This window comes from Notolepis coatsorum (assembly GCF_963971535.1).
Source record: "Notolepis coatsorum genome assembly, chromosome: 4".
In the NCBI taxonomy this organism is placed as follows: Eukaryota; Metazoa; Chordata; class Actinopteri; order Aulopiformes; family Paralepididae; genus Notolepis; species Notolepis coatsorum.
In genome coordinates, this window is record NC_140168.1 from 68,565,175 (window position 1) to 68,577,556 (window position 12,382).

Here is a 12,382-nt window from a genome sequence, read left to right on the forward strand (position 1 = left end):
GCTAGGAATGACGTCTAAACACGCCATCTGCGATTAAAGTGTTAATCTGCCAATGATGCCATAACACGTCATTGAGATCAATATTTCAAAAATCTGTGATGGCAATCATATTTCTCCCGCGGAGACTTGAGATCTACTGTTGATCTCCTCTAAACTCTCCAACGGTTCAAGAGCGCCATCTGGTGGCCGATCGGCGGATCGCCCAAACAGCAAACCGGAAACTGGTGCTCATCCAAATTCGGTCAGACCACTCGCTATAGCTCCCGGGACTCGAGCTCGACACAATGGATAGCGATCCGTTACCAATAACTCGATAAACAACATGATTTGGACGTATATACTATTATACAACCTGGAAATGGATCGCATATTTCAACATCCCATAATAGCAATCTTTTTGCTCCACGCTCATCGCCCAACGGCCCGAGGAGACTGGGGTAAGTTTCAGCGTTTATTATGACCGTGTTCGATACAAACTGCTCTGATGATCCTATCACCCACACTACATGAATCATCTAACGTTGGCCACAGAATTATAAACGACCCCCCCCCCCCCCATCCGGTCAACATCAGATGATGAGTAGTAACTTCTAGAAGCACGTCCATTTGAAATCACGTTCTGCAGAATGCTGCAGAAAACGATAAAAACATATTTATACCTTAGACCGTATTTTAGTATGAATATGTGAATGAAAAAGTAGAACGTTGCTACATCCTAAACGATAGATAATTGATTTTGAATGGGCCATAGTAATGTCAATTTAGCAATACAATTTAAAAAGCTATAGCCCTGCAAAGAAGGGGAACTTCTCCATAGACAAATAGAGCTGGCAGAGGATGGTATAAGGATGTACATAAGCGTGGTAGAGAAAGGGTTAACTACAACAAGCAATGCTGTTTGTTATTTAAGATGAGGTCGGACTCGGCACTGACAGATTTGTGTTCATTGTGCTGCTTTTATAAAGCCTCAAATGATGGCTTACAATATTTCATGAAAGCAAAGTGTTTTGTTTGTCTAAGATTTAAAAAGGTTTAAACTTTACAGCACTGACAAAGTTGAACAAAGTGCTGTACAGGTCCCAAAACATAAATTAAAAATTAAATAAAAGATACAAAAAATAAAATGTAACTTTTTTCTTTTATCTTGAAGCTTCAAATTAAAATCGAATCTCGGCCCTGAAGCTTCGAATTCCAAAAAGAAATTTGAAGGTCAGCCCTACGATGCAGTAATCTTTAATTGATTAAACATTTGGAATTGATTTATTCAGTCGATAAATCGTGACACCCCTACTGAATACATTAGAATACAAAAGAATACAACACAGTACAGAGGAACAGTACAAATTAAATATTACTCACCTCCAATATGTGATCTACTATCTCCTGCATCACCTCACACTGTACCTCTGTGTCACTAGAGACAGAAGGAGAGACATAGAGAATATGAACATAGGAACTGTCCTATATACCTAGAAAACATCAGCCCACCCCCCTACATCTTAAATTAAATGCCCATCCAATTTATTTAATCTAGCGCCACAGGTCTTCAATTACTTACACACACTATTAATTTAGTACTAAAATATATCTCACACTATTGATTTAGTACAAAAAAGATATCACACTATATATTTAGTACTAAATATATATCACACATTATTTATTTAGTACTAAATATATATATCACACACTATTTACTTAGTACCAATATTTATTTAGTACTAAATATATATATAATCACACACAATTTAGTAGTAAAGAGTAAAATGTATATCCCAAAACTAGATAGTGCCTATAAATACTGCCTAGTGCAGCTTTAATACACCGCTACCAGGTGTGAGTCACCTCATATAAATACAGCCTGCTTCTCAAACTAGTGCTGCTAACACAAGCTGGATGAGCTACATTCTTTCATAACAGCCCCAAAGACTGGCAGTGGACTAGGTTTGAGATTTTTTTTTATACATTTTGTATGGTAGTGTCTAGATCCCATTGCCCAGAAAGATATTTAATCTGTTAACCCCTTTAGCCCGAGTGGTCCGGCACCGCTACGAAAATAATATCACGGCATAAATCGATCAATACAGTCTGTATTAATTAATGTAGCCGGTTTTCTTTTTTTTCAAATGTAGCCAAGAGTAAAGACCCTAACCCTATCAAAACAGCCGGCAAAATGTATATTTTCAGCACTACGTTTGTTTGCCAATGCCCTTCTTGAGATCAAAAAACAAACTTTCAGGCCACAGCTAGCATCCTTCTAACAAGTAGCCACAGCTAACATTCTTCTAACAAGTAAAAACTAACTTCCAGACCACAGCTAGCATCCTTCTAACAAGTAACAACTAACTTCCAGACCACAGCTAACATCCTTCTAACAAGTAAAAAACTAACTTCCAGACCACAGCTAGCATCCTTCTAACAAGTAACAACTAACTTCCAGACCACAGCTAACATCCTTCTAACAAGTAAAAACTAACTTCCAGACCACAGATAACATCCTTCTAACAAGTAACAACTAACTTCCAGACCACAGCTAACGTCCTTCTAACAAGTAACAACTAACTTCCAGACCACAGCTAACATCCTTCTAACAAGTAACAACTAAATTATAGACCACGGCTACTGTCCTAACAAGTAACAACTAAATTATAGGCCACGGCTATTGTCCTTCTAAGTAACAACTAACTTCCAAATAAAACTTTGGGGGAAAAAAAATGACCTAATGTCAGATCATTTGTGTGACTGTCTGAATGTCTGTTGTCCCTCTTACCTTTCTTTCTGAAGCTGCAAGACTTTCTCTTTCATTGTGTCTTCCAATTGGTCCAAGTAGGGCGAGATGTCGGCTGGCTCCTCAATAATGGCCTCTTTGATTGGGTGGAACCTGAATTCCCGCTTTTTTCCTGCAATGATCAGTAAGATACATGGTCAGACCTGCTGGGGCCATGATTCCCACCCCCACTAATAGGTAGCACCACCATGAAAAATACATTTAAAATGCAGTCTTGTGTCATTTTCTAGTTAATGACTGAGCTCTTGACAGGGGCGGACTGGCAACAAAAAGCAGCCCGGGAATTTGCGGTCAAGCGGCCCCCATTTCTCCGAAATAACATATCAAGATAACTTGATAACTAAATAACATATCAAGCTAATCAATCAGCAATCAACGAATCATCAAATAACAAAACACAATCCGCTAATTTACCTTTGTGTCAAGTTAATATGCAAAACAATGAGTCTCATTTTCAAATGTTTTTCTTTCATATATTTGTGCATACAGAACATATCTACTGTATGCTGCAATTACTTTTAAACTCTGTTGTGCAGTGGCACTGGTTGGTCGTCACACAAACCTGTTTCCATATTAGTCCCTGCAAAGGCTTCTCCCTCCTCGAACCTTTCCCTGTCTTTCTCTGCCTCTGGTTCACCTGTTTGTTTAAATTGCATACATTAATTTTGATAATGCGTTATTAGATCTACAACCCGTTGCAATATGGGACCGCTATGCTATAAGGTCGATTGCGGCATTGTTTCACTAACAGAGCTCAAAGAAAGTGTTACAAACAAAAGTGTTACAAAGTGGCGGAATCTATGTTTGGATTCATTAAACTGGAGTCCACATATCATATAGCATGTAACAACAAACATTACATGACAGTCACAGTGTAACTCCTCTCGGAGGAGTTGCAGACGTTCAGGTTGAGCTCAAGTGCATTTACTGGGGAACAACCTCTTCAAATCACACAACAGACTGCCTTACAAAATGCTTTAAACAAACATATTGTTACCAAAAAGCATTATAGTATGCATTCGTTCCCATTACGGTTCCACCCATGCAATACAATGATAGCTCTTCACACAAAAACACAGAATATATTTCCAATCAGTTACAACAGTACAATCAAATACAAGGTAAAGTTTTTGGATTAAAGTTACAAACAAATCACAATTAAAGTTACAAATGAATCTGCAGAATATTGCCCCCAGCTAGATAAATATCCTTCCTATATCCAACCATGCCTATAACCCATCAGTTTAATAATAATTCATTTTATTTATATAGCGCTTTTCAAGAACCCAAAAACACAGCGAAGATGGAAGAAAACATAAAATAAACCGAGCTAAAGCACACAGGTGTGTGTTTAATTTATTTTAATAAAATCACTCACCCCACCCTACTAAGAAGGAATGACATCCTTCTCTCTTTCAAAATAGCTCTAGTTAGCCATTCTGTTTGTAGTTTTCGATATTAAAAGAAAGTTGTCCCTTACTCCCTCTCATCTGAACAATACACAATTGTGGCGTCGGCCTTCCATTTTCTTTTTTTTATCTACTTTTTCCTCCCCTTTTTTCTGGATCTTGATACAAGGACTAACACTAGACAACATACTGTCATTCTCTAGTTCAGGGGTTCCCAAACTTTTCAGGCCAGGGCCCAGAAAATAAGGCGTCAGAGAGCCGCGGCCCAATGCACATCGTCTGGCTTTTTTTTTTTTTTTTTTTGCCAGGCGACCGATTTTTTAAGCCAAATATCACTTCAATCCTATTAAGTTAGTTCAAGTTAGTTATTCATTTATATGTGCTATTTATGAGAGGGCTAACTTGTTGCAAAATAATAATGATAATAATAATAGCCTCATTAAAATACTATTGTTGCTTCGGTTGTTTTCAGCGTTTTATGTGCATAATCTGTTATTTAGTTTGAAATGTTCGTTGAAATAAGTAGATTTTTCGTTTTTGTTTATTTATTAAGTTAATATAAAACCATATAGTCACATTTTAGAATACAATAGAAAAGAATTTTAGAATACAACTAGAAACACTGTCCTGGCCTGCTTCTAAGTTCAGTGGCCTGACAAAAAAAATTTAAATAAAAAAATAAAAAATAAAAAAATAAAAAATAAAAAAAATCTTTTTTTTTATTTTTTTATTATTTTTTTAAAATCATCTCGCGGCCCACCCGTGGCTGCTCGCGGCCCACCTTTGGGTCGCGACCCCGACTTTGGGAACCACTGCTCTAGTTGACTGACTGAGCTCTTGATACTAGGGATGGGCGTGAGTAATAGATTAATCGATTACTCGTAGCTATGAGAAAAATCGATCTTAAATTATTAATAATTTGTATATATACCGGTATATATTTTTTTAATGTTTTTTTACATATCTGTTTCACATGTATGTGTACGATTATAAGTGTTTGTTGGTTTCCTTAAACATATACGTGAATGAACAAAATTAAGTTTAAAAAATATATTTTTTTTCCCCCTTTACGAGTAATACACGATCACTCGAGTATACAGTAGCATGCGATCAATCGATCTGGATTTTTATTTAAAATGCCCATCCCTACTTGATACAAGGACTAACACTAGACAACGTGCTGTCATTCTCTAGTTGACTGACTTGAGCTCTTGATACAAGGACTAACACAAGACAACATGCTGTCATTCTCTAGGCTTCAAGGCCCTCGACCTAGCATACCGTGCGGCAAAGGGAACCGCTCCCGCCTACCTCCGGTCAATGGTCTCTAACTACACACCTTCAAGACCCCTACGCTCTGCATCTTCTGGCCGCCTCAGACCTACTCCTATCCAAGCTCCCGGAGGGTCATCAAAGAGAAGCCGCCTATTCTCAGTCCTTGCCCCACAATGGTGGAATGAACTACCCATCCCAGTTAGGACAGCCGAATCCCGTCCAATTTTTCGCCGTCGACTAAAGACTCACTTCTTCAACCATTATCTGAAATGATTTTTATAAAAAAAATAAAAAAAATCTAACCCTGACTAACCTTACTGTCATGCACTTGTCCTAATAAACTAACCTACACTGTAACACGCAACACTTGATGAACATTGTTACTCAGCTGATAGAGTTGTACCCTTCTTGCTGTCTTGTCGTACAGAACTTGTAAGTCGCTTTGGATAAAAGCGTCAGCTAAATGACTAAATGTAAATGTAAATGTAGTTGATTGACTGAGCTCTGGATCCAAGGATTAACACTAGACACAGGTACATATGAGTTGTTTATGTTTTTAATTGTACTTGACAAATCTAAAATGGATTAAGAAATGTTCAGAAAGCTTATTTCCCATCTACAACTCAAATGTGTATGTGAATAGCATGTACAGTTTCAGTGGAATGTTTGATGTGTTGCTAGGAAACAGCTCGACTTCCTGTTGCAGTGTTTGCTAATGTCCTAATAAGTAGAGGATGAGGTCACAGCTCCAACGTTCTCACTGAGGTTATTCAGCACTGGGAAACAACGCTACGTCTTACAATGTGATTTGGGAAAGGAAGCCATTATTGAATGTTTCTATGACGACACCTCTTCTTATGGTTCAAGCTAATATGACAGGAAATTAAATTTAGACCATTCTGGAATGCTGCTCTATGATTGTTTTTGTTGTCAAGTTGAAATGTGTCTATATGGTCAAAGATACTGTGGCTTTAAAAAAGAAAACAGTGGATCAATGTAGCCACATAACGTTAAAGATCAAAGTAAGCACTCTACAGACACACCCAGACCATGGCTGACGGATAGCAGTAAGAGAAAAAAAGACAGAGCCTGAGAGCGGCCAAGAGAAAGTATAAAAAGACCCGCTTCACTGGTGACATCACTACTTATCATAACCTCTTGTTAGCATTCTCCAAAAACATTACTATTTCCAAAACCTCCTTCTGTCACCATAAGATCGAGGCCTCTGCTAAGAACCTCCGCAAACTGCATGCCACCATGTCCTCCCTCATCATGTTGTTCACAATCTGTAAGTCGCTTTGGATAAAAGCACCAGCTAAATGACTGAATTGTAAATTGTAATATTAACCATTCATGGGACATTTTCCATCACCGCAGCACCCTTGTGTGTGTGAGAGAGAGAGAGGAGAGAGAGTGTGAGTGAGTGAGAGTGTGTCAGAGCGTTACCTTTATTATTGATCTCCTCCTCATCATCGCTGAAGGCTGCTTCTGTGTTGAAATCACAGCCCTCATCCTTGTCCATATGGTTGTCCATGTCTATGGAAGCAGACTCCTCCATTTTCACTACCAGGGGAGGGGGGTGTTAGTCAGACGAGAGGATGCTCACACAGAATGAAACACGTATAAAGCTGCTGTGAGATTAAAGTAAATAAACACATAAATAATCATCTCCCTCAAATATTTAACTTTTCACCGAATTGAGAAAAACAAGAAAACATTTTGGATTTACAGCAGGGTGACCATGTTTTCCCATCATGGATATCGTTACCTTCAGTAGGAGGCTAGGGAGACCTACAGGACTATGTGTGGTACCTTCAGTAGGAGGCAAGGGAGACCTACAGGACTATGTGTGGTACCTTCAGTAGGAGGCTAGGGAGACCTACAGGACTATGTGTGGTACCTTCAGTAGGAGGCTAGGGAGACCTACAGACCTGTGTGTGGTACCTTCAGTAGGAGGTGATGGAGACCTACAGACCTGTGTGTGGTACCGTCAGTAGGAGGTGATGGAGACCTACAGGACTATGTGTGGTACCTTCAGTAGGAGGTGATGGAGACCTACAGGACTGTGTGTGTGGTACCTTCAGTAGGAGGTGATGGAGACCTACAGGACTGTGTGTGTGGTACCTTCAGTAGGAGGTGATGGAGACCTACAGGACTGTGTGTGTGGTACCTTAAGTAGGAGGTGAAGGAGACCTACAGGACTATGTGTGGTACCTTCAGTAGGAGGTGAAGGAGAACTACAGGACTGTGTGTGTGGTACCTTCAGTAGGAGGTGAAGGAGACCTACAGGACTGTGTGTGTGGTACCTTCAGTAGGAGGTGAAGGAGAACTACATGACTGTGTGTGTGTGGTACCTTCAGTAGGAGGTGAAGGAGACCTACAGGACTGTGTGTGTGTGTGGTACCTTCAGTAGGAGGTGAAGGAGAACTACAGAACTCTGGGAAGCGTTCTCTCAGCATCGACCTCAACTCTCTGTCCAACTTTGGGTTGTCAAACAATGGAGCTAAATGACTAGAGAGAGAGAGAGATAGAAAGAGAGAACACATGACCCCACTACAAATACAACATGTCAATCCAATAGTATCATTATAATCAGATGAGACAGAGACAGCGAGAGAGAAACATAGACACACACACACAGAAAGAGACAGAAAGAGAAATATACATATATAGAGAAAGAGAGCGAGAGAGAGAGAGAGAGAGAGAGAGAGAAAGAGAGGCAGAGAGAGATAGCAAGAAAGAAACATAGAGACACACAGAGACCGATAGAGAGACAGAAAGATACATATATAAAGTAGGGCTGGGCGATATGGCCAAAAATGATATCGCGATAACGATATCGATAACTATAAAAAAACTTGATACAAAAAAAATCGAATATAATTATATATATTTTTTTAATATAAACAACAGATGTATGTTTATTTTGCAGCAATTCTTTGTCGTTGCCGCCATCTTTAGTGTTACATCCCCTCCCAGATTGTTTGAAAGCGAAAGTAAACCGGCTTCTCTGCTGGCTGTGGCTCCAGGGGAGTTGAACAGTTCTGGCTCTGCTAGTTTCTTTTCTATCTTTTGGTGCTTTTTTGGTGGACAAACCACTGCACATGTGCACCGTGACTCATGACTGGAGACTAGCTCTGCTAGCACACATAGCCTACTGTGTACAGACGGTTTCAAACTGTATTTTAAATTAGAAAGCAAACCAAACTAGACAATTCCACGCGGGGGAAATTGTGAAAGTGTGGACCGCCGGCCAACGGGAGAGGGTCTCTCGCGAGTCTCTATGACAAACAGTTCAAAGGATACAAAAAGAGGGCACGGCCTAAGGATGGGGGGAGTGGTCAACATAGACCATTTGAAGACCATTTGAATTTTTTTTGACTTTTCCGAGTTTTAGAAATGTTTCGAACTTTTCAGTTTTTAGAATTGTTCTGACTTTTCCGAGTTTGACATTTTCTTCGTACTTTTCAGCGTTTTAAAAAAAAATCTGACTTTTTCGAGTTTTTAAAAAATTTCAGACTTTTCCGAGTTTTTGAATTTTTTTTGACTTTTCCGAGTTTTTAAAAAATGTCGGCCTTTTCCGAGTTTAAATTTTTTTTCTGACGTTTCTGTTTTAGAAAATTTTCTGACTTTTCAGAGTTTTTAAAATGTCTGACTTTTCAGTTTTTGAAATTTTTCGGACTTTTCTGTTTTGAAATTTTTCTGACTTTTCCAAGTTTTTAAAAAAATTCTGACTTTTCCGAGTTTTTGAAATGTTTCTGACTTTTTCGAGTTTTACATTTTTTTCTGACTTTTCAGAGTTTTTGAAATTTTTCAGACTTTTCCGAGTTTAAATTTTTTTTCTGGCGTTTCAGAGTTTTTGAAATTTTAGACTTGAGTTTTTGAAATTTTTCTGACTTCAGTTTTTGAAATTTTTCTGACTTTTCCAAGTTTTTGAAATTTGTCTGACTTTTCAGAGTTTTTGAAAATTTTCAGACTTTTCAAAAAAATTCGGACTTTTCAGAGTTTTTGACATTTTTCAGGACTAAGGGGGTGTGGCCTAAGGGGGCGTGGTCTAATGATCGGGGGAGTGGTCAACATCGACCAATGAAAGAGGATATCCCTACCGAGTACAATGGCACAACCCGCAAGTCTATACAAAAAATGGTTCAAGAGATACACAACGGGGGGGGTGGCCTAAGGGGGCGTGGTCTAAGGATCGGGCGAGTGGTCAACATCGACCAATGAAAGAAGATATCCCTACCGAGTACAATGGCACAACCCGCAAGTCTATACGACAAACGGTTCAAGAGATACACAACGGGGGGGGGGGTGGCCTAAGGGGGCGTGGTCTAAGGATCGGGCGAGTGGTCAACATCGACCAATGAAAGAGGATATCCCTACCGAGTCCAATGGCACAACCCGCAAGTCTCTACGACAAACGGTTCAAGAGATACACTGAGGGGGTGTGGCCTAGGGGCCGTGGTCTAAGGATCGGGGGAGTGGTCAACATCGACCAATGAAAGAGGATATCCCTACCGAGTCCAATGGCACAACCAGCAAGTCTCTACGACAAACGGTTCAAGAGATACACTGAGGGGGTGTGGCCTAATGGGGCGTGGTCTAAGTATCGGGGGAGTGGTCAACATCGACCAATGAAAGAGGATATCCCTACCGAGTCCAATGGCACAACCCGCAAGTCTCTACGACAAACGGTTCAAGAGATACACTGAGGGGGTGTGGCCTAAGGGGACGTGGTCTAAGGATCGGGGGAGTGGCCAACATCGACCAATGAAAGAGGATATCCCTACCGAGTCCAATGGCACAACCCGCAAGTCTCTACAACAAACGGTTCAAGAGATACACTGAGGGGGTGTGGCCTAAGGGGCGTGGTCTAAGTAACGGGGGAGTGGTCAACATCGACCAATGAAAGAGGATATCCCTACAGAGTCCAATGGCACAACCCGCAAGTCTCTACGACAAACGGTTCAAGAGATACACTGAGGGGGTGTGGCCTAAGGGGGCGTGGTCTAAGGATCGGGGGAGTGGTCAACATCGACTACATCGAGGACATCCCTACTGAGTACAATGACACAACCCGCAAGACAGAGGGCGCTGTCAAGCAATTCAGTACTGCTACACAGAGGGGCGATTAAGGGTTAAGTCAATGAGAGGTCATTGGCAGGTCAGCTGTAGCCATGGGCCATGAGCCACACACCTGTTACCTAATTAGAGCCATGGGCCATGAGCCACACACCTGTTACCTAATTAGGCACGAATGACTTGCACTTTCCATACAATGCATTTCAATGAGGGCAGACGCATGACAGCATTGTCACGATGATTAAAAGCAAACGATAAGAGATGAAGCGTTGTGAAGCGCACATGAGCACTTCAAGGAGTAGGTGAAGGGTTGTGTGCGATATTGTGGCATTCCGTCGACAATTGTGGCCTTGGTGGCGATCGGAACAGAAGGGGGGAAAAGCTCAAAAATCATCGTATTTTTAGAGTGCGAACACATTGGTGTCTATGGGGAGGAGAACCTTCAAACAAATGGTCATCAGTTGAGATAGAAATGTCCAATTCCATTTATTTTTCTTTTGTGAGCGAACCGACAGCCGTATCATGTTTTTTTTTTTTTCTTTTTTTTTTACGTCCTAAATTGAGATCACTGTCGCAATTTACCCAATGTAGTGGGAAAAAAATTATTTCAGCTCATCCACTCTAACTTGCAATGCATTTCCAATGGGACCGAAATGTTCCCGTTTAAAGTCGATTCGTAGCCAAACGGTGTGGTGAAACTTTCCGAAAAGCAACAGCGCTGTTGCCATAGTCAAGCCGGTCGTTTTGATACCTTTCACGTGTATGGGGCGTGAACGCTCTGGCAGGAGTTGTGTTTGCAAAATCGGTGGAATAAATAAAGAATAAAAATAGTATAGATTACTATAGTGTGGGTGGCAACCTGGCTTCGCTAATAAAAGAGAAAAATAAATCTCAATTTGGTCAGTATTGTCATTTGGACAAGCAAAGCCATTACTTTAAGTTGCAGGCAAGACAGACAAGTCTGTCCACTGTCACTGGTTTTAAAACTGCCCTGTTGCAGGTCAAAAAATAAATAAAAAATTAAATAATTCGATATTTTCCCCCCCCCGATATCTTTTTCCCCGATATCGATTATTAAAATAAATCACGATAATTATCGTTATATCGCCCCGCCCTAATATAAAGAGAGACAGACAGGGAGAGAGAGATAGAGAGACAGGGGAGAGAGATATAAATATACAGGGAGAGAGACAGAGACAGGCAGAGATAAGGGGAAAGGGAGGCAGAGAGGGGTAGAGGGAGAGAATGACAGTAAGAAAGAGAAAATAAGAGAAAAAGTATAGATAGTGATAGAGGAAGAGAGGAGAAAGGATAGAGGACCAGAGAATGATAGAGGAAGAGAGGAGCAGGCAGGATAGAGGAAAGGAGAGAAGGATAGAGGAAGAGAGAAGGATAGAGGAAGAGAGAATGATAGAGGAAGAGAGAAGGATAGAGGAAACGAGAGAAGGATAGAGGAAAAGAGAGAAAGATAGAGGAAAAGAGACGGATAGAGGAAGAGAATGAAGGATAGAGGAAGAGAGTGAAGGATAGATGAAGAGAGAAGGATAGAGGAAGAGAAAAAAAGGATAGAGGAAGAGAAAAAAGGATAGAGGAAGAGAGAGAAGGATAGAGGAAGAGAGAGAAGGATAGAGGAAGAGAGAAAGATAGAGGAAGATAGTGAAGGATAGATAAAGAGAGAAGGATAGAGGAAGAGAGAAGGATAGAGGAAGAGAGTGAAGGATAGAGAAAAAGAGAAGGATAGAGGAAGAGAGAAGGATAGATGAAGAGAGAGAAGGATAGATGCAGAGAGAGAAGGATAGATGAAGAGAGAGAAGGATAGAGGAAGAGA

At 40.4% G+C, this 12,382-nt stretch overlaps 1 protein-coding gene across 1 annotated transcript in view; it reads right to left on the minus strand.

The window, feature by feature from the left end:
• The window catches only part of ints3 (integrator complex subunit 3), a 120,786-nt gene that overhangs the window by 45,883 nt on the left and 62,521 nt on the right, over positions 1–12,382 (minus strand). The window contains exons 14-17 of the mRNA XM_084312721.1: positions 7,877–7,983; positions 6,919–7,035; positions 2,771–2,900; positions 1,360–1,414 (exon numbers count right to left, since the gene is read on the minus strand). Coding sequence (XP_084168847.1) covers positions 1,360–1,414; positions 2,771–2,900; positions 6,919–7,035; positions 7,877–7,983 — 409 coding nt within the window. The remainder of the gene's footprint in view (positions 1–1,359; positions 1,415–2,770; positions 2,901–6,918; positions 7,036–7,876; positions 7,984–12,382) is intronic.